The following is a 19,030-nucleotide window of genomic DNA, read 5'->3' on the forward strand; positions in this document are numbered from 1 at the left end:
TGTTCTCTCAGTCATATGACAATGTCAGCACTCAGTACAGGAAATGATGATTTTTTTTCTGCACTGTATTTTTTTAGTTGTAATTATTCCTTTAAAAATCAAATAGCTTTTTTGCCTCTTCATACTTTAAAATTCAAAATACGTTTTGGGATGACTCAATGCTACCCGCCTCCTTCCTGCCCACCCCCCTCCACAAGTTGACTCAAGGCACTCTTCTGTTTAGAATTAGACCTCATTCTTAATAAGTTCAGAAAGGCTGAGATTTTCCTGAAAAGACTCTGTAGTAACATTGTTTTTTTTTATTTAAAAAATGTTTTTTTTATTTTTTGCCAGGCAGAGTTAGGCAGTAAGAGAGAGCCAGAGACAAAGGTTTCCCTTCCGTTGGTTCACTCCCCTAATAGCCGCTACAGCCAGCGCTGCTCCAATCCGAAGTCAGGAGCTGGGTATTTTCTCCTGGTCTCCCATGCGGGTGCAGGGACCCAAGCACTTGGGCCATCCTTCACTGCCCTCCCGGGCCACAGCAGAGAGCTGGGCTGGAAGAGGAGCAAGCGGGACTAGTACCCGGTGCCCCAACCGGGACTAGAACCCAGGGTGCCGGCAGCGCAGGCAGAGGATTAGCCTAGTGAGCCATGGCACTGGCCATATTGTTTTTAGATAAGCTGGAATTGTGGTGTAGCAGTTTAAACTGTTGCCTTCGGGGCCGGCATCCCATCTGGGCGCTGGTTTGTGTCCTGGCTGCTCCACTTCTGACTCAGCTTCCTGCTAAGGGCCTGGGAAAAGCAGCAGAAGATGGCCCAAGAGTTTGGGCCTCTGCCACCCATGTGGGAGACCCAGATGAAGCTCCTGTCTTCAGTCTGGCCCAGTCCTGGCCATTATGGTTGTTTGGGGGAATGAACCAGTGGATGGTAGCTCTCTCTCTATATATATGTATCTCTCCCTCTCTGTAACATGACTTTAAAATAAATAAATCTTTAAAAAAAACTTTCACAGTGAGCTACCTTTCCCCACTCTTCCACAGGTGGTAGGTCACTGGTACTTACCATAAAGAGTCACTTAATCACCGAGAACACATCGCACCTGCTCCAGCACACAAGCCCGCCCCACCCCTGCCGCCACGGCATGCTGGCCAGTTAGGAGCTTGTGATACTCAGTTGCGAGCCTTCTGTTCTGTGCAGGTCGTCACTCCTCCAGAGGCCCCCCGACACATCACCAGGTGCAACACAGAGGGGACAGATAAAGCGTGGGCTAAATCCTGGCTGTGCCACTGTTCTGTTCGGGCACTAACCTCTCTGCCTGTTTTCCATCTGTCACATGCTTAATAACAACAGTACCTATGACACCTGGTGCTGTGCGAATTAAATGACATAAGAAACAGCAAATGTTTGGGACAGTAACTAGTACACAGTAAACCCTCAGTAAAGGTTAGCTGACATTACCTTTTGACATGATGGGACATGCACACTTGCAAGCATGGTAAATGAGACCTGGAACTAATGGCAGGGTTATTAAAGACAAACAGTGGATGTTTTAAAATCTGAATTAGACATTCTGTATTCTAAACACACACACACACACTCAAACAAATCAGTACCAATTAAATACAATAACGTTGAAAGGGATATAAATTACAGTTTTTCTTTTTTTTTTAACAGACAATAGTAAAATACTACAGTCAGCTCACTATATACAAAATCCATGAACAGCAGCTTTTCATTAAAGTCTCCAATACCTTACTCATTTACCAATGCTAAGAACTTGAAGAAAAAAGGTACAGCAAGCTGTACGTATTCTTTCATCCTGGTGCTCACAACACATTTAGAGCTACACATCCAGACCAACTGGACAGGCATCTACCGAGTAGGTACAGAAAGGACTTCCGTAAAAATGTCCACACGCATAATCCTTCAGCGTCTGCATCTGTGAGTCAGCAGGATCATCTGTATTCAAGCATCTCCTGCAAACACTGTGAAGCATGAGCCAGTGGGTTTTATAGCTCAGTCCGTCTCTTTAGCATTTTCCAGAGCCAAGCAAAATAACAACAGCAAAACCACGCCACAACAAACCTACCAATCCAAAACGAAACCACAAAAAACAACACCCCAAATCAGGAGCCCCTCTCCGAGCCCCTCCCCATTACTGTGTGTTCTTACAGTAATACTGCTGTCTGTGCTGCCCTGCCCACTGGGCCGGACTGGGTGTAGGAAAGGCTGGAGTGGGAGCCCTCGCACCGCCAGCGGTTATTATGCAGTGTCCAGAAGGCAGGTGATGGGCCCGGTGGAAGACCAGAGGATACGAGCTGTGAGATTTCTCAGTGCGCTTAGGAAACTGAAGACAGAGAACAGCAGCACGTGGCTTGGTGGCCAAGGGAAAAGTGGCACCAAACTTGCAGTCAAACACATATGTTCACAGAAGACCAGAGTGGACAGCGGAAATGCTCAGTCCTATGTAAGTTCTTTGGTTATAAAGAACAGCATCTGTAATCGTTTCTGCAAGGAGGGATTTGCAACCTCAGTCTTAGGCAATAAAATATTTTTCATCTACTCGTATATAAGAGATGCCCAAGAGGCTTTGTAACAAAGACCAGTACCTAATGATTTTCTACAAATCACCTTTATCTGCATTTTAGTGTGCAGCCTTGTCTGTTTCCAGACACACTATAGATACACATTTCATATACATAATATATATTATTTATAAAAACAATCAATTAGAGTATGACTCCAGATTCTACAGTAAGAATGGATTAAAACTGTACAAGAATACAGTTTCTTGGAATCTGTAGAGGTTTCTACACAGTAGGGGTGTGTAGTAAGTGCAAACACAAATACTGTCAGTTCATCCAGGACTTTCAGTCTCTTGCTTTCTGGAAAACAAAGTGCTGCTTCTCCCATTTGGGAGGTCGACAGGGGCGGCCCAGGAGGTGCACAGCTTCTTGGCCGGTGCTGGTTTGAGGTCAGGCTGGGCCGCAGCATGTTTGAAAGATGGGGCGGGTGCTTTCCCAAGGCGACCAGGTGAACAAAGACACCAAGCTGTGGCCTGTGGAGGAGGCTGTGTGTGCACCTTTCACCGTGCAGTCGTGTCTCCCTGGAACGCAGAGGCTGGTGAGTCCAAGGTTCTTGTTCCCACCTCCCCACCCCATCCACAGGGCCCACCCGTGAAAGGGGCAAGGAGTTCTTCCCAAAGGGACCCACAGGATTGGGTTTATCATGGAACCCAGTTCTGGAATCCACAGAACACCAGGGAAAAACTGAGCCTCCAGGTGGAGTTTCCAGGAAAAGTCATGACAGCGACACTCAGTGGGTTTGAAAAAAAAAAAAAAGCCATTTCTTGAGTCACACTCTAAATCACTTCAGTGTTAGAACAAAAGTCAAACTTTAGTCTGAATTATTAAACAACTCATTAAAAACAACATAACAAAAATACCAAAGTAATTTTTAAAAAGGAAAAATCGCCATAATCTTACCATCCTGATATAACAAACATTTTCATAAATTCTACTTTTAAATCAAGATCTTTGGCAGGGACTCAGCATTCTGGAAACTTCTGAGAGCTAAACTGCTCCTGTTTGTTAGCTTCTAAATCCAGACAATGAAACAAGAGAGGGCCGCAGCCCTTCTCTCTTCTCTGGGCCCTGTTTCTCTTTTACACCTTACTGCTCATTGCTTTACCACTGGGGGTTTGTGAAAACCTTATTTCCTCTGCGCCATCCTATTTGAGGCAAAATCTTATGGAGGACAGCGGCGACTCCTAGGGACTGGAAGTTTTAAGAGGCAGCTTCTCAGGCAGCTCCCAGTGGGTCTGTTGCACATTTAGGTTTGGAAAAGTAAACTGAATTCTTAGGGTGAAGAAGTAAGAGGCTTTGACATTGGCTTTCTCTAAGAATCACTGAAAATCTGATGCAGGGCCAACCATGCAGATTGTATTTCAGGATCAGGGGGAAGGAAGTTGAAGACTTTTCAGCAAATACGTGTTTTGCTTACAAGAATAAATGCAAGCAAAGAGTGACTTCTTCTAATGGGAACGTCTTTTCCTAGTCAGAGATCATGGTGTTTGGCATGACAGATTTTTTTTTATGTGCATGCTATATAAACGATGAGACCACATGCTGAAATTCCAAGGGTTAGTACCGAAAGCAGCAGGGAGAGCTTGGCGGGAAGCTGCCCTGGAAAAACTCCTTAGCAGGGGAATGGATAGAGCGTCACTGTGGTCACCTTACCCTTCGCTACACTGCTTTCTACTCTGCCAGCCCTTGGCTTTGCTGACCCTGGCTCTCGCCCATCTCCTAACACAGGTGTGGGACCAAAAAAGTGAATGTGAATGGGAATAAGTGGTGAAACTGATGTAGGCAGACAGACAGGATACAACTGATTAGATTTGTGAGCTGGAAGACCACACCCTGTGGATCTCATGCCCCTACCTGATCACACCTGAATGCCCCCTGCCAATCAGACTAATTAACCACTCCCCTTTGGAAATGGATAAATGGCCTTCTCATGCTAAGCTGCTGGTGGCTGCTCATAACCAAACACTTGCTGCACGAGGCTCCTGGCCTGCTGTCTGCTCGGTATGGACCCCAACTTAATTTCCGGACTTCTCTTTCTCCCTAAAGCCCTCACTCCCCTATGCATTTCTCTCACTAAACACAAAGCTTAAAAAACTCACCATGCTGCCTGGTCTATTTGAGCCTGTATTCAGAATTCTCTGAATTTGTGGCAAGAGCTTATTAATTTCAGAAATATTGACAAGCAAACCGGTTTCAGAACTTAGGAACAGAATACTCAGAGGGGTGCAATCTTATTTATACAAGAAAGTGCTACTTTCCTTAGGAAATTAGCAGAAATCCACTTTGTTCCAATACGAAAATTAATGACCATTATAAACCAACCCAATTCCCAAAGCTAAAGCCTCAGTTGCTCAGGGAATTAGTCTATAGTCGCCCCCCTGGCCGAGCAGTTTTCCTTGATGGGCACCACATTCTCTCTTTAGCTGTATGCTACACAAGCTCCCTCACACTTAAACATCTCTGAAACTGGGCTGTGCCTTACAATGGCTGATGGGATATGGCTTAACTGGCAGTGATTTTTGCTTCTTACCAATAAATAAAATGATGGAGCATCTAATAAGGGAATCACTGGATTTAATGAAATACGGTCAAGGTTACCAGATCACTTTGGGGTAGCTAAGAACTAAGTCTCAGGGAATGAATAAGAGACTGACTCCTATTCACCTGAACACTGAACACCAGCCCATAAGCCAGCTAAAATATCCGACGGTCTTACAGATTTTATGGCTCCCACTCTGGTCCCAAAGCAGAGCTGTGCTCCCACAAGGAGTCAGCAGGGCAGGAAGCGAGCTTGCCCCCCAGAGGGCCCACCATCCCGGTGGGAACCTCTGACTGACTCCTTCCCGCTAGGTCACTGGTGAAGCACCTCTGGGGCTGGGGGTACAGTGACATGTGCTCCCCAACAGCACAGAACCCACGGGGCTGCCTCGGGAATGCATTACCGGATCATTCTCTGGCTTGGAATGCAGCTGGCCGGCGTCGTGTGGCCCATCGGGGACACGCTCACTGTCTGCTTTATTGGGTAGATTCCTCCTACTTGAAAGCTCCCCCGCAGAAGAATCTGTCGACCCGTCAAAATCTTTTCCGTCCGACACCCCCATGAACTCTGTGAAAGAATGATCCTCCAGGACGTTTGTGGTGTGCTCGATGGTCACCTCCCTGGGGCAGAACACTCTGGCTGGGGGGCCATTTTTACTGGGGCAGCCATCCAGTTCTGAACATGAGCCAGTCCTATGCAGCATTTTGGAGTTTTTCTCAGGGACGGGCTGGGACGATGGGCTCCCTTTGGCTAAGGCACTGTTTTCCTTGAGCGGCACCGTGATTATCTTGTCCTTTACCGAGCCTCTTTCGGCTTCTGCGGACCCTTTGCTCGAGGATGGTCTGAAGTCATGCGCGAGCGCCGGTCCAGGGTGCTCACTGCAGTCTGCATCCTTCGTCTGAGGGGCCAGCTGGTCGGAGCTGTCGCTGGAAGGGACCGCCATGTCAGAGAGAGTGGCGTTCGAGGCACTGTGGGAGAAGTAGCCGCTGGTAATGCTGCTGGTGGTAGGGCTTCGGGACACTTCTTTCTCTAAGACCCGGGAGCTGGTCAGGTCTGCTTTGGAAGAAAACCACTCCCTGTTCTCCAGGCTGGCATTGTAAACACTGAAGTCAGCAAACTCCACCGGTACGTAAGGCTGCGAGTTGATCAGCTTCCGGTTGAGAGCTTCCAGTTCATTTTCTTCCTCCTCAGAGTCCTACGGAAACGAAGCACACGTCAGTGTTAGCTCCCGACTGCCGCTGCATTGCTGAGTCAAGCTTTAAATGATTTGCTATTACATGCATTCACATTTGCAGGATCGTGGTTTTGTTTTTTCTTTCCCAGTTGGGTCAAATTTGTCACTTATTGTAAACATGGGTGTATTATTCTGAGACCTGTGAACATAAGCCCATTATCACCTATTGGGAGGGATGTTTGTTCCTACTCAATAGTAATTAGAAACCTTTTCTCCCCAAGCTGAAGAGAAAGGCTGACACTGATGTGTGGTGGCCTTTTAATTACGCATGATTAGCTTCCAGTTGTGACATTTCCTCTTTTTCCTTAAGTGTGTACAGGGACAGCCAGAAGCACAGAGGAGTCACACCCTCCTTTGTTCTCACAATCTTCAGCCATTGTGTATGTGTGGGGGCCTGGGATGGAGTTCCAGGCTCCAGGCCTCGGCTTGGCCCAGCCCTGTCATTGTAGCTATTTGAGGAATGAAATAGGGGATGGAAGATCAATCTTTGAATCTCTCTGTCTCCCCCTCCTGCTCACCCCCTCTCTCCTGTCACTCCCTCTGTCTGTGTCACTCTGCTTTTCAAATAAATGAATCTTTTTTTAAAAAAGGTGACTTTTAGGGGCCAGCACTGTGGTGTAGCAGGTAAAGCCACCACTTGCAGTGCCGGCATTCCATGTGGACTGGGCTGCTCCAATTCCAATCCAGCTCTCTGCTATGGCCTGGGAAAGCAGTGGAAGATGGCCCAGGTATTTGGGCCCCTGCACCTGCGTGGGAGACCTGGAGGAAGCTCCTGGTTCCTGGCTTCAGATCGGCATAGCTCCAGCTGTTGCAGCCAACTGGGGAGTGAACCAGTGGATGGAGGACCTCTCTCTCTCTGTGTAACTCTGACTTTCAAATAAATGAATAAATAAATCTTTAAAAAAAATAAAAAAAGGTGACTTTTGGGGCTAGTGCTGTGGCATAGTGGGTTAAGTGCCTGCAGCACTGGCATCCCATACAGACACTGGTTCGAAGGCACTGGTTTGAATGCTGGCTACTCCACTTCCAATCTAGCTCCCTGTTGATATGCCAGGGAAAGCAGCAGAGGGTGGCCCAAGTCCTTGGGCCTCTGTATAAACATAGGAGACCTGGATGAAGCTCCTGGCTCCAGGCTTTGGCCTGGCCTACCTCTGGCTGTTGTGGCTATTTGGGAAGTGAACCAGCAGATGGAAGACTTCTCTCTGTCTCTGCCGCTCCCTCTCTGTAACTCTACCTTTCAAAGAAATACATTTTTTTTTTTTTTTTTTAAGGTGACTCATTCAATGCACATTTTCATTAAGCAAGTGCTAAGGGCCAGCCAGTGGCCTGGGAATACCAACAGTGAGCAGAGAGGCACGGTCCTTGCCCCATGCAGTTTTGCCTTTGGGTCCTGGGTGACTAAAAAACCTAGAACTGAAACATCAGCTTTATTCACTAAGGTTACCTTTTGAGAGAGACAGAGACAGAGAATGAATGCATCTGAGGGCAAGGTAGGTCTTCACAATGTGCCTACTGGTTGTTCACAAATGAACATACATTCCATCTGTTAAATTTTATAGTGATATTTCTTTTGCATCTCATGAGATGCTAAACATTTCAAAAGTAGTTTAATACTCTTTAATGCTTCTAAGTTTTAAAAACAATTTAGTTTACAACTTAGTAAATTAAATATATAAACATTTGAATATAAAGAAATCAGTAGTTTTGAGTCCTTGGCTATTACTCGATAAATATCAAATGGTGATAAAGCTCCTGAACTTAGAAAATTAAAATCATGGGCCACAATAACCTCTTGTCATTTTGCCCTTAGCTGCATTCTAAATTAAGCAGCACTGTTTACAATAAGTGGGTGCGGTGGGGTGTTCTTTCCCTGGGATGTCAGTAAAGAAACAAAGATGGAGCATAGCTGTCTGAGTCAGTTCTCTGTTTGTTATGTGTATATTCAAACCTGAATTTCAAGTGTTTGTAGCAAAGAACAAAATTCTGGGGCAAGCACTGTGGTGCAATGGGTTAAGCTTGCTGCTTGGGACCCCTGCATCCCATATGGGACTGCCTGAGATTCAACCCTTCCTCCTCCCACACCCAGCAAATGATGGCTCAACTACTTGAGTTCCTGTCACCTTCATGGGAGATACAGATGGAGTTCCTGAATCCAGGCTTCATCCTGCTGCAGCCATTTGGGGAGCAAACCAGTTGGTGGAAGATCTTTCTCTCTCTCTCAAAGATTTATTTATTTGAAAAGCAGAGTTACAGAGAGAGAGAGAGAGAGAGAGAGAGAGAGAGATCTGCCAGTCACCCGTAAATGGCTGCAATGGCCAGGGCTTGTCTGGGCCAAAGTCAGGAGCCTAGAACTCCATCTGGGTTTCCCACATGGGTTGCAGGGGCCCAGGTGCACTTAATTACCACAGAGTTACTTGTTATGATGAAAACCAAATTTGATGATGAGAATTAGGGATTGGGGCCCTTTTCATGCCTGAAGTTATTTCTTCTCAAGACTTAGGAAAGGCCTGTGCTGAATGGAATAGTCAATCGTGAGTCATGAGTAGAAATGTGTGTAAATTTAGCAAACTTACAAAGATAAAAAAAAAACCCAACAAACCAAACTCCTGAAGCTTAGCACGGCCTTCCTGAAACTGCAGAGTCTACAAAGCCCCGATAAGGATTAAGTTGGAACAGGGGCCAGTATACAGTCATGCATGTTGGGGGAGGTGGAGGGAATGACTCAAAGACCCAAAGAGAGACAGAGGCTAAAAGAGTAGGAACAATGTATTTCAGGGAACAGAAAACTGAGTTGGGATTAAATATTTTCTGACATTTAAAGCAGACTGAAAGTTTACTAAGTTATGGCCTTCAAGGAGATAAAAGGAGTTGCACTTAGCTGGGTTGACATTTACATTGAGGTAGTTTGAGACTTTTTATAGCTGAAGCCTCATTTATCTTGAAGGAGACTAAACTAAGCAACTTCCTACAATTTCTTAAGGATGAACAGAATTCAAATCCTACCCAAAAGTGGAGAATGGAGCCCAGTTCTCAAGCTGCTTAATAGCTACATCTTCATTTGAATTTTGTGATTTAACTTACATAGTTGGTATTTACCTATAGACAAAACACCTTGACTTAAATAAAGAGATCAAGGGACCGGCATTGTGGAGTAGCGGGTAAAGCTGCCACCTGCAATGCTAGCATCCCAGATGGGTACTGCTTTGTGTCCTGGCTGCTCCACTTCCAGTACAGCCCCTTGCTAATGACATGGGAAAGCAGCAGCAGATGGCCCAAGTGATTGGGTCCCTGTCACCCATGTGGGAGACCTGGATGAAAGCTCCTGGCTTTGGCCTGGCTCAGCCCTGACCATTGTGGCCATCTGGGGAGTGAACCAATGGATGGAAGAAATCTTTCTCTCTCTCCAAGTCTGACTCTCAAACAAATAGATAAGTATTTAAAAAAGAACAAAAAAGGGATCAAAGCCCACATTAAAGCAGTGACTCTGTAAGGAGAGTCACTTGATTAATGCAGTTCCCACTCCCACCATACTCAGATGTGTGCTCTCCCCAGGAAGGTCTGTTCTCAGAAGGAGGGCAGCAGCCATGGGTTCCAGGGACTTCTGTCGTGACCCGTTTAGGACAATAAGTGTGTTGGACCTGCACTGTCTTGGGAAGCACCTGGAGTTATTGGAGTTGGCCCAATTTTGCTGAACGATGGAGCCTTGGTTCTTCCACCCTCATTAGCTGTGAGTCCTCGAGCAAGTCATGTAACATTCTAGAACATTGTTTTGTAAAAGGAGAGGACAACTCTGAATGTTGTCTATGCAAGGCCTAAGGGAGGGGTCACGTGGATACTGGAATGACTGCTTTTCTTCCTGTGTTCTCCATACTTCATGGCAGAAAAAGATTTCAGAGGCATAGTGTTGTGACTATCTTATTTATGCAAGACACCAAGTATGTCTATATATCTTCCTAAACTGACCAAGCAAAATAGAGCTCTAAAAATCAAGCATGGCTATATTTACTATGTTTTAAGTGAAATTACCAAATTTACCATGGTTAGTAGGCTAAAAAAAAAAAAGTAACAGGAATAATGTCTGAACACTACTTCACAAGAATGGTTGCAAACTCCCTGATCAGTCTGAATCACTGACCCACTCTGAATTTTTTTCTTAAGAGTGGAAGAAAAAAAGTCAATTAGGAACAAAGGAAGAAAATGGTTCCATTCATCGATAAGAAAGGACGTACAATTAAAGCTTCCCAAAGAAACACTAACTAGACTCTCAGATCAAACAAGCAAAGCACTGGGACATGCAGGAGAACAGCTACCTGCAGTAAATGAATCAGTCCAACAGCCTCAGAGGTGAAGGACCCTCACCCAGCCAGTCTTCTAAGGACAGCAGAGGCAGAAATAGCGGTTCCCCCACAGAAGACCCGGTAAAGATCGGGGCCAGTAAGCCCTGCTGAGTGTACCTCACGGCGCACTCGGCTGCACAGGGTCTAACTGCTGCAGAGACGTGGCGGGTCGAGACAATCTGCTTCCATCCCACCTTCTGTTGGCTGAAGGTCCCAAGAGGGAAATGAAGGAACTATTTCTAACTATGAGGCAAGCCCATATGTGCCCTGTGAAACTACCTGCTGGACAGCTCAGAAGGTGGCCCAGTAGTGTCTGGATTGTGTTGTGGCAAAATGAATTGTCATGGTGTGATTGAATTCAGTGCCTTTGCCCCACGGTGGTTAAGTGTCACATCAATAAACAGACAGTTCCACTCCAGGGAAGAGCCAGAGAATTTGAAGGGTGCCATTTAGCCCTTATTAACCAGGTGAGCGACTCAGCAGTTCATTGAGAACTGGGGATGGGCACGGGCCATTGGCCATTGGCTGGTTAAAATGTCCAGGCCCCATACTGGAGTGTCTAGGTGTGCCAGATTCATGCCCTGATTCCAGCTTCTTACCAGCGCAGACCCTGGGAGGCAGTAGTGATGCCTCAACTAACGGGGTTCCTGCTACCCACATGGGAGACCTGGATTGTGTTCCAGGCTCTGGCTTTGGGCTGGCCTAATTCCAGTTGTTATGGGTTTTTGAGGAGTGAACCAGAGCATGGGAGATCTGTTTTTTAGTTGGTCTGTCTGTCCCTTAAAAAACAAAAACAAACATTTGGGGATGAGAGAGCAGCTGTTGAGATGCACCTTCTTCTCCATCAGGAGCCAGAATGGAGGCTTTGGGGTAAGAGACAGGGAGAGCCTAAAGTCTGGGGAGGGGACGAAGGACAGAGAACTGCAGGGAGAGGGTGCTCTTGCTTTTTTCCACTCACTGGGAATGAGGAGGTCGTTTCAGAGGAGCCACCAGCACCCCAAGCACCAGGTGAGTGGCCAACTGCACATCCGGAGTCAGCTGCAGTCAGTTTTCACACATGTGTGTTAGCAGCATATTTTTGGATCCTGTTAAAGATCTCGCGCTAATGACACTTAGGACTGGATCTGACGCCGTGTAGCAGGCTGATGAGACTCCCACACCCTGCCCGCTCAGCAGACCACGTGCAGATGGAAACATGGGGCAGCCTCCTCTCCCCGCAAGCTGGCCTTACTTTCTCAAAATCTAGGAAGCCACAGGAAACTGAAAGCCAAGAACAAGAAGTCTATCTAGGTTTAGGACTACACAGGTGTTTCTCCATTTTTTAAAAAAATTAAGGTATAATTTATAATCTAAAGCACCTGGAATATATAGGGATATATATATATATATATATTTTTTTTTTGACAGGTAGAACTACAGACAGTGAGAGGGAGAGACAGAGAGATAGGTCTTCCCTCTGTTGGTTCACTTCCCAAATGGCTGCTATGGCTGGTGCTGTGCTGATCCGAAGCCAGGAGTCATGTGCCTCCTCCTGGTCTCCCATGCGGGTGCAGGAGCCCAAACACTTGGGCCATCCTCCACTGCCCTCCCGGGCCACAGCAGAGAGCTGGACTGGAAGAGGAGCAACTGGGACTAGAACCTGGCGCCCATATGGGATGCCGGTGCTGCAGGCAGAGGATTAACCAAGTGAGCCATGGCGCCAGCTCCGGGGATATATTGTTTAAAAACTTTATGCTTTTAATTTTAAAACTAAGTGCTGCTAGGAGCCAGGGCTGTGTTGTAGCAGGTTAAGCCATCACCCGTGATGCAGGCATCCCTTATAGGCACCAGTTAGAGGCCTGGGTGCTCCACTTGTTATCTAGTGCTCCACTCATGGCCTGGGAAAGCAGCAGAGAATGGCCCAAGATTTGGGCTCCTGCCATCCACAGGGGAGACCCGGATGGAACTTCTGGCTCCTGGCTTTGGCATGGCCCACTTCTGGTACTTGTAGCCATCTGGGGAGTGAACCAGTAGATGGAAGATCTCTCTCTCTCTCTGTAACTCTTTCAATTGAACAAATATATTTTTGAGACAAAAAAGAAAGAAAAACCCAAGTGCCAGGAAATGAGGTTTTTATAGGAAATGTTTCGCCCTACCCGAGGCAAAATAAAGGCAGACCACCCTGAGAACCAGGATGACACCATGGGGTTGGAATGGACTTTTTAACAAGGGCTACCTGAGGCTGGAGAGATGAGGAAGTTAGGTGATGACGGCTGGTAAGGCAGTTTCAAACTACAGTTATCTTGGTAATAGCATCAGGCAGCATAAAAACGCTTTCAAACACACCCACAGCTAAATGCATGATTACTTACTCCAAGTAAGTTCAATTCCTCTAGGTAGATTAACTTCAGAATCTAGGCAATATGTATAGGTAACATTAGAAAGATTTCTGCGTTAGTTAAAGTGATTTTTTTTCCTAAATGAGCACCAGAATCATTAAAGGTGTATTCCCCCCACCCCTTTTTAAGCAAATTTTTGCTAAGGAAAATAGATAAATAAACAAACAACAACAAAATCACAGGTCATGGCCACATCCATGCAAAATTTCATTACCAAGGGTTGTATAAAATATGTATATATATATATATATATTGAAAAGCAAAGACCCAACACGTCTTAATTTCTTCTAAATATGTGGAAGATCGTGAAAGGGCCTTGCACCCACCACCAGGCAATATGAGAGAAATGGTTCCAGAACTTACAATCTTCTTCTCACGTTTGCTACTGGGCTCTACTGGCATGCTGCTGCCCTTGCTTCCTGAGAGTACAGTGCAGCCAGGGTTATGTGCCTGAGATGGAGGCATGCTCTGAAACGGTTAAGACACACAGACGCATCACACACAGACGGCGGGACGGCCGGAATACAATTCAAGTACGAGCGCGTTAGAAAAGCAATGGTGCCACTTGGATCACGTGTGAGAAACGCAGCAGCCAATTAGCAAGGTCAGAGTGAAACTGCTGTTGACACTGGACAGGACTACATAGACTCTGTGGCCAAAAAAAGCATACTTAGTCTTATTAAAATAAGTAAAAGCTTTTCACATTCTCAAAATGGGTAGGGGAACATCTCTTTTGTCACTTGAAAGACAAAAATTACTTGGAAAGTCATCGACACAAACAAATACAACCAGAGCAGTCGCAACAAACAAGAATTCTGACCACGAGCCTGCGTGCTGGGAAAAGAGGCATTCGAGGAAGGGCCCCCATGGCGTGGGCACCGTACACATCCACATGCAGCATCCGTCTCGTTAATGCAAATGGCTACTTCTCTGCAGGCAACACGATTCTGCTCTAGTTTGCAAAGTACAGACAAGTCAAGCGTTTACCTCCTGGCTTAGAAGAGGCCTTGCTTCAAGAGCTATCCTTTTCTTATGCTCCTCCTTGACAGGCATTAGGGGTTTGAAAAACTTTGGCGGCTGAGGAGAAAATGCTTTAAAAGGGCTGACTGCTAAGGCATGAGGGTTCTCTGATGTGCAACCTGGGGAAGACAAAGAGGCGTGAGTTCAGGGGTGCAGAGCACTCTCACCGACACACAACAGGCGAGGCCATGCCCCCGGCACAGGGATATCTGCTGTAATGCTGGAATTTGCCTGCTGTCGTTTGGCTAAGTGTTCACACAGATGCAGGCAAGAATAGAGAGGCTCCTATAAAGTCACAGAGAGGCGGTGGGAGAGAAGTAAGGGACCGCGTTTTCTATCCTGTTTGCAAGACACAGCCCAAGTGCCACTTCCCAGGCCAAGTCCCACTTGGTCCTCACCGTGCGTTTTTGACTTCCCAGTGCCCTTACCACCTGTACAGGAATTCTGGTACTTTGTCATTGTATGTCTCCTTTCCTATGTGCTTTATTTGCTTGGTTGTATTTTAAGATAGCAAGTAGAGGCTCAATAAATACTCAGGGATGAATATTATATACATTTTTTGCAAGTCATTCAAAATATTCTTCCTTAGTCCTCAGGCTAAGGAAGAATAATTTTTCTTCTTGGCTTGGACTCATTTCTCACTTTTTTTGACCTCTTTCCACCCTTCTATACTTTCTTCCTAATTCATTGATATAATGGCACTTGGTAGGTAGAAATATAAGGTATTCAGAAAACGCTATTGCTGTCAAGGCACAGGGAGACTATTTGCAGTTGTATCACAGTATCTGCAGGGAGTTTGTTCCAAGACACCCAAATCCAAGGATGCTAATAAAATAAATTCTATAAATACATATTTACTTATATATTTATGTATTATAGCTATTATATAATAACTACATTTAAAGGATATTTTCAAATATATTTAAATACAAATATCAAATATATCTACTAATATAATTATATATTTACAAAATATGTTACACTATTTTTATAAATCATATATTTTATAAACGCTGTGGTATTTGAATATAACCTGTGCACAGCTCCCATATACTTATCATTTTTATTATTTATTTAAAAGGCAGAAAGAGACAGAGACAGAGAGACACACACAGAGAATTCTCACTTGCTGGTTTACTCCCTGAATGCCAGCAACAGCCGAGGTTGGGTCCAGCGGGAGCCAGGAGCTGCGAACTCAATCTGGGTCTCTTAAGTGGGTGGCAGTGACCCAACTATCGGAACCAGCACTGCTGCCTCTCGAGATGTGCAGGGACAGGGATCTGGCATCAGGAGTGCAGTGGGGACGTCAGCCCAGGCCCCTGCACCTCTCATATGCTTTCAATTATCTCTAGGTTACTTAAAACACCTAATACAATGGAAATGCTATGTAGTCGTTGTGCTGTATTGCTTAGGGAATAATGTCAAGAAAAAGATATGTACTGCACATGTTCAGTACAGATGCAATTCATTTTCTTCCAAATATTTTTGATCCATGCTTGGTTCAATCCAAGGATACAGAAGGCCACCTGTGTTTAGACAGTAATATTGCCACTTGTCAAACTCATGTCTGGTATAATTTTTATTTCTTAAAGATTTACTTGTTTGAATGGCAGAGCAACACAGTGAGTGAGTGACAGAGAAAGCAAACTCTTCCATCTTCTGGTTCACTCCCCAAATGGCTACAACAGCCTAGTTTGGGCCAGGCCAAATCCAGGAGTCAGAAACTCCATCCTGGTCTCCCACATGTGTGACCAGGACCCCAAGAAGTTGGAGAGAAAGGAGGGCAGCAGGGACTGGAACCGACACTCTGATATGGGATGCCAGCATTACAAGGGGTGGCTTCATATGTGGTGCCACAAGGCCAGCCCCTCTCATATATTTCTGAAACTGCTTTATGAATCAGAGTCTGTTCTCCTAAAAATTCCTTTGAGCACAAAAACATGAAAGAGGTGGATGTTCTTTTGGCAAAGAATGATGTAATATGATAGGATTTGTGTGTGTCTCAAAACTGACTTCAAATTCAGAGCATGATGTATCTAAAATGACTTGGAAATTCTAAAGGAATACACACAAACTAGTATTTACTATCATTATTTGGATGATATGGTGTATACCAAGCAAAAAGAAACCAAGTAAGTGGATATGGTTTGTTCTGTTTGGGCAGACAGTTTGGATCAGGGCTTCCTAGACTCGGTTTCAGATCTTAGTATATGCATGGAAGACTTTGTTTTCATAGATCCCCAAGCAGCTACACAGAAACGTCACTGCAAAAGGGTGTCACCACTACCTTCTTTACTCCTTCGAGGTGAATCCCTGGGTAAAGTTCCGTAACATGCCACATCTTGGAAACTGGAGCTATAGTCAGACATGTCCAGCTGGTTTTCTGGCCAACCCTACAAGGCAAAAATATGGGTTAAGGGTAGATCAGTGACTCTGAAACAAGAAATGAAGCCTGGAATGGAGTTTCTTCTATATCCTTAGAGTAGTATGTGCTTTTTATTTTGAAATAGCTCACACATATCAAAAAGTGCTAAATAACATAAGAAAAACTATTGTGCTCAATGTGAATAAATATCAGTATTTTATTGTATCTGCTCAAGATTTAATAAAATAATTACAAATACAGTGAAATTCACTTTTGTATCTCTACGTGGACTGGTTCACCTTACTCCTTTCCTGGAGGCAGCTGCTTTGAACAATCTGGCATAACTATTGGGTGACTGGATAGTTTAAAGACCAAACCAAAGTACTTTGCGAGAAAACTCTTGTATGTCATACAAGCCTATTTAATCTTATTTCTACTTCCCAGGAGTTGTCTGCCTCGAAGGACTGGATTTTGAACATCCAGAGGAAATAATCTGTGTTCATACTTTTTCATCCATCCACAGTCCCTAGTACAGTAACTCATATACAATGTGTGCCCCCAAAGTAGTTGGCGAACATTTGCAAACCACCCTTAATTTTAAACTTCCTAATTTTACACATTAAAAATTTCGGCTTTTTCTACAGTGGATGTAATACTTTCTTAAATAATTTAGAGACAGACCCACAAACATACACATATTTAATTTAATTATGTGTGGCACTGTCCTGGCTTGAAATGGGTCATGCTAAGTAACGATGTAATACAGAAAGCACATAGCAATGTCATATCGAGTATTTGGACTTGGAAATGGAACTGTGGAAAGAATGATTTGCCCAAGACCAACTGGCAAGTCCAGAGATTGTAAAAACACCAAGATCCCTTTCTTAACTTTTCAGACTTAGATTCTGCTATAACCCAGTCATGCCCACAGGTACACACCTTATCATCTTCATCAAAGCCAGAAAGATCTGGTCGACTGGAGGAGACCTGTAAGACATGATTTTTATCAATATGGCTTATATACTGAACATAATTTCCTTTTTTTATATATAAAGAAATGGGTCACACATGTAGCTGACACCTATATCACTCTTTTCCCCCTTCTCCCCACCCTCCCAGGAATGATTACCATCAGTGTGAGGTTAATGATTCCCATACATGCCTTAAACTTTAAATTCTTCATCTATTTTAAAGGAAGAAAGAGAATGAGAGAGAGGCACCCCTCCTGCCATCCACTGGTTTACTCTTGCAAAAGCCACGGCTTGGCCAGGCTAAAACCAGGAGCTGAAACTCAGTCTGGGTCTCTCACATTGGTGGCAGAGACCCAAGCTATTACTTGCTACCTCCCAGGGTGCCATGAGCATGAATCTGGAACTGGGAGCAGAGCTGGGATTCGAAACCAGGCACTCTGATATGGGATGCAATTGTCCCAAGAGACATCATAACCGCTGTACCAAACTCCCATGCCCCCATCCACATTTTATATAATCACATATATGTGTAATAAACACATATATGTAATATATGTATATGTATATATTATATATACATATACTTAACTTTACAAATATGTAATATATGTAAATAAATCATATACATGTAAATAAATATATATGCATAAACAGCAACCAGATTATTTAGCATATTTTTACACCTCATATAACTAGTACCTGACTATGCATGGCCTTCAATGATTTATTTTTGTTCCATTCTTCCATTGATGGGACATCTAGGCTGCTTCTAATATTTTGTCATTATAAACTACTTTGAAACAAATGCTGCTGTCACTCCTGCTTAGTAATACCCTAGAAGCCTCCTACAATTATTGATATGTGCATTATTTTCACTATCATTCAGCCATCCATACAGCCTGTGTATCTGTAAGAATCTCTAGAGTAAATGATTACACCTGTGGCACTTTCTGGGCTACAGGTAAAGGTATGTGTTATGTGTACTTTTGACTGCTTCTCTGAGGGATTTTAGAAAGAGCCTGTCAAATCCTATAAAGCCATTCTCTTGGGAATTTATAGATCGGTTTAAGGGCATGTGCCAATTGTTTGGTATTATATATTCCCATCCATGAACATGGTCATTTTTTCTGTTTAGGCTTTCCTTTTGGCAATAGTTGTATTCAGATTTCTGTTTCTTCCTGATTGAGTTTTTGCAATAAACTTACATGTGGCTTAAGATTATATATATATATATATATATATATATATATATGATTTATTTTTATTTATTTGAAAGACCAAGTTACAGAGAGAGGTAGAGACAGAGAGAGAGAGAGAGGTCTTCCTTCCACTGGTTCACTCCCCAGATGGCCACAATGGCCGGAGCTGAGCTGATCCGAAATCAGGAGCCAGGAACTTCTTCTGGGTCTCCACGTGGGTGCAGGGGCCCAAGGACTTGGGCCATCTTCTACTGCTTTCCCAGGCCATAGCAGAGAGGTGGATTGGTGCCCACATGGGATGCCAGCACTGCAGGCAGCAGCTTCACCTGCTACACCACAGCGCCGGCCCCAGGATGCCAGTGTTAAAGGCAGCAGTTTATCCCACTGCACCACAATGCTGGCCTCTTGAAATTTAATTTGTTTA

General features: G+C 44.5%; 1 protein-coding gene across 15 annotated transcripts in view; it reads right to left on the reverse strand.

Moving 5' to 3' along the window:
* Positions 1-1,525: 1,525 nt before the first annotated feature.
* The window catches only part of KIF13A (kinesin family member 13A), a 243,766-nt gene continuing 226,261 nt past the window's right edge, over positions 1,526-19,030 (reverse strand). For 5 of the 15 annotated variants that reach the window (XM_089334368.1, XM_089334367.1, XM_089334366.1 and 2 more), the window contains 7 exons: positions 17,376-17,423; positions 16,359-16,464; positions 14,039-14,190; positions 13,415-13,519; positions 13,025-13,066; positions 5,506-6,297; positions 1,526-3,084 (listed from right to left, as the gene is read on the reverse strand). In XM_089334368.1, coding sequence (XP_089190494.1) covers positions 3,064-3,084; positions 5,506-6,297; positions 13,025-13,066; positions 13,415-13,519; positions 14,039-14,190; positions 16,359-16,464; positions 17,376-17,423 — 1,266 coding nt within the window. In that variant the 3' untranslated portion in view covers positions 1,526-3,063. The remainder of the gene's footprint in view (positions 3,085-5,505; positions 6,298-13,024; positions 13,067-13,414; positions 13,520-14,038; positions 14,191-16,358; positions 16,465-17,375; positions 17,424-19,030) is intronic. The other 10 variants (XM_008274127.5, XM_008274126.5, XM_070074312.2 and 7 more) reach the window with 4 other exon arrangements.

The sequence above is a fragment of the Oryctolagus cuniculus genome, chromosome 5 (assembly GCF_051225735.1).
Source record: "Oryctolagus cuniculus isolate XC-2025 breed Fujian yellow rabbit chromosome 5, ASM5122573v1, whole genome shotgun sequence".
NCBI classification, from domain to species: Eukaryota; Metazoa; Chordata; class Mammalia; order Lagomorpha; family Leporidae; genus Oryctolagus; species Oryctolagus cuniculus.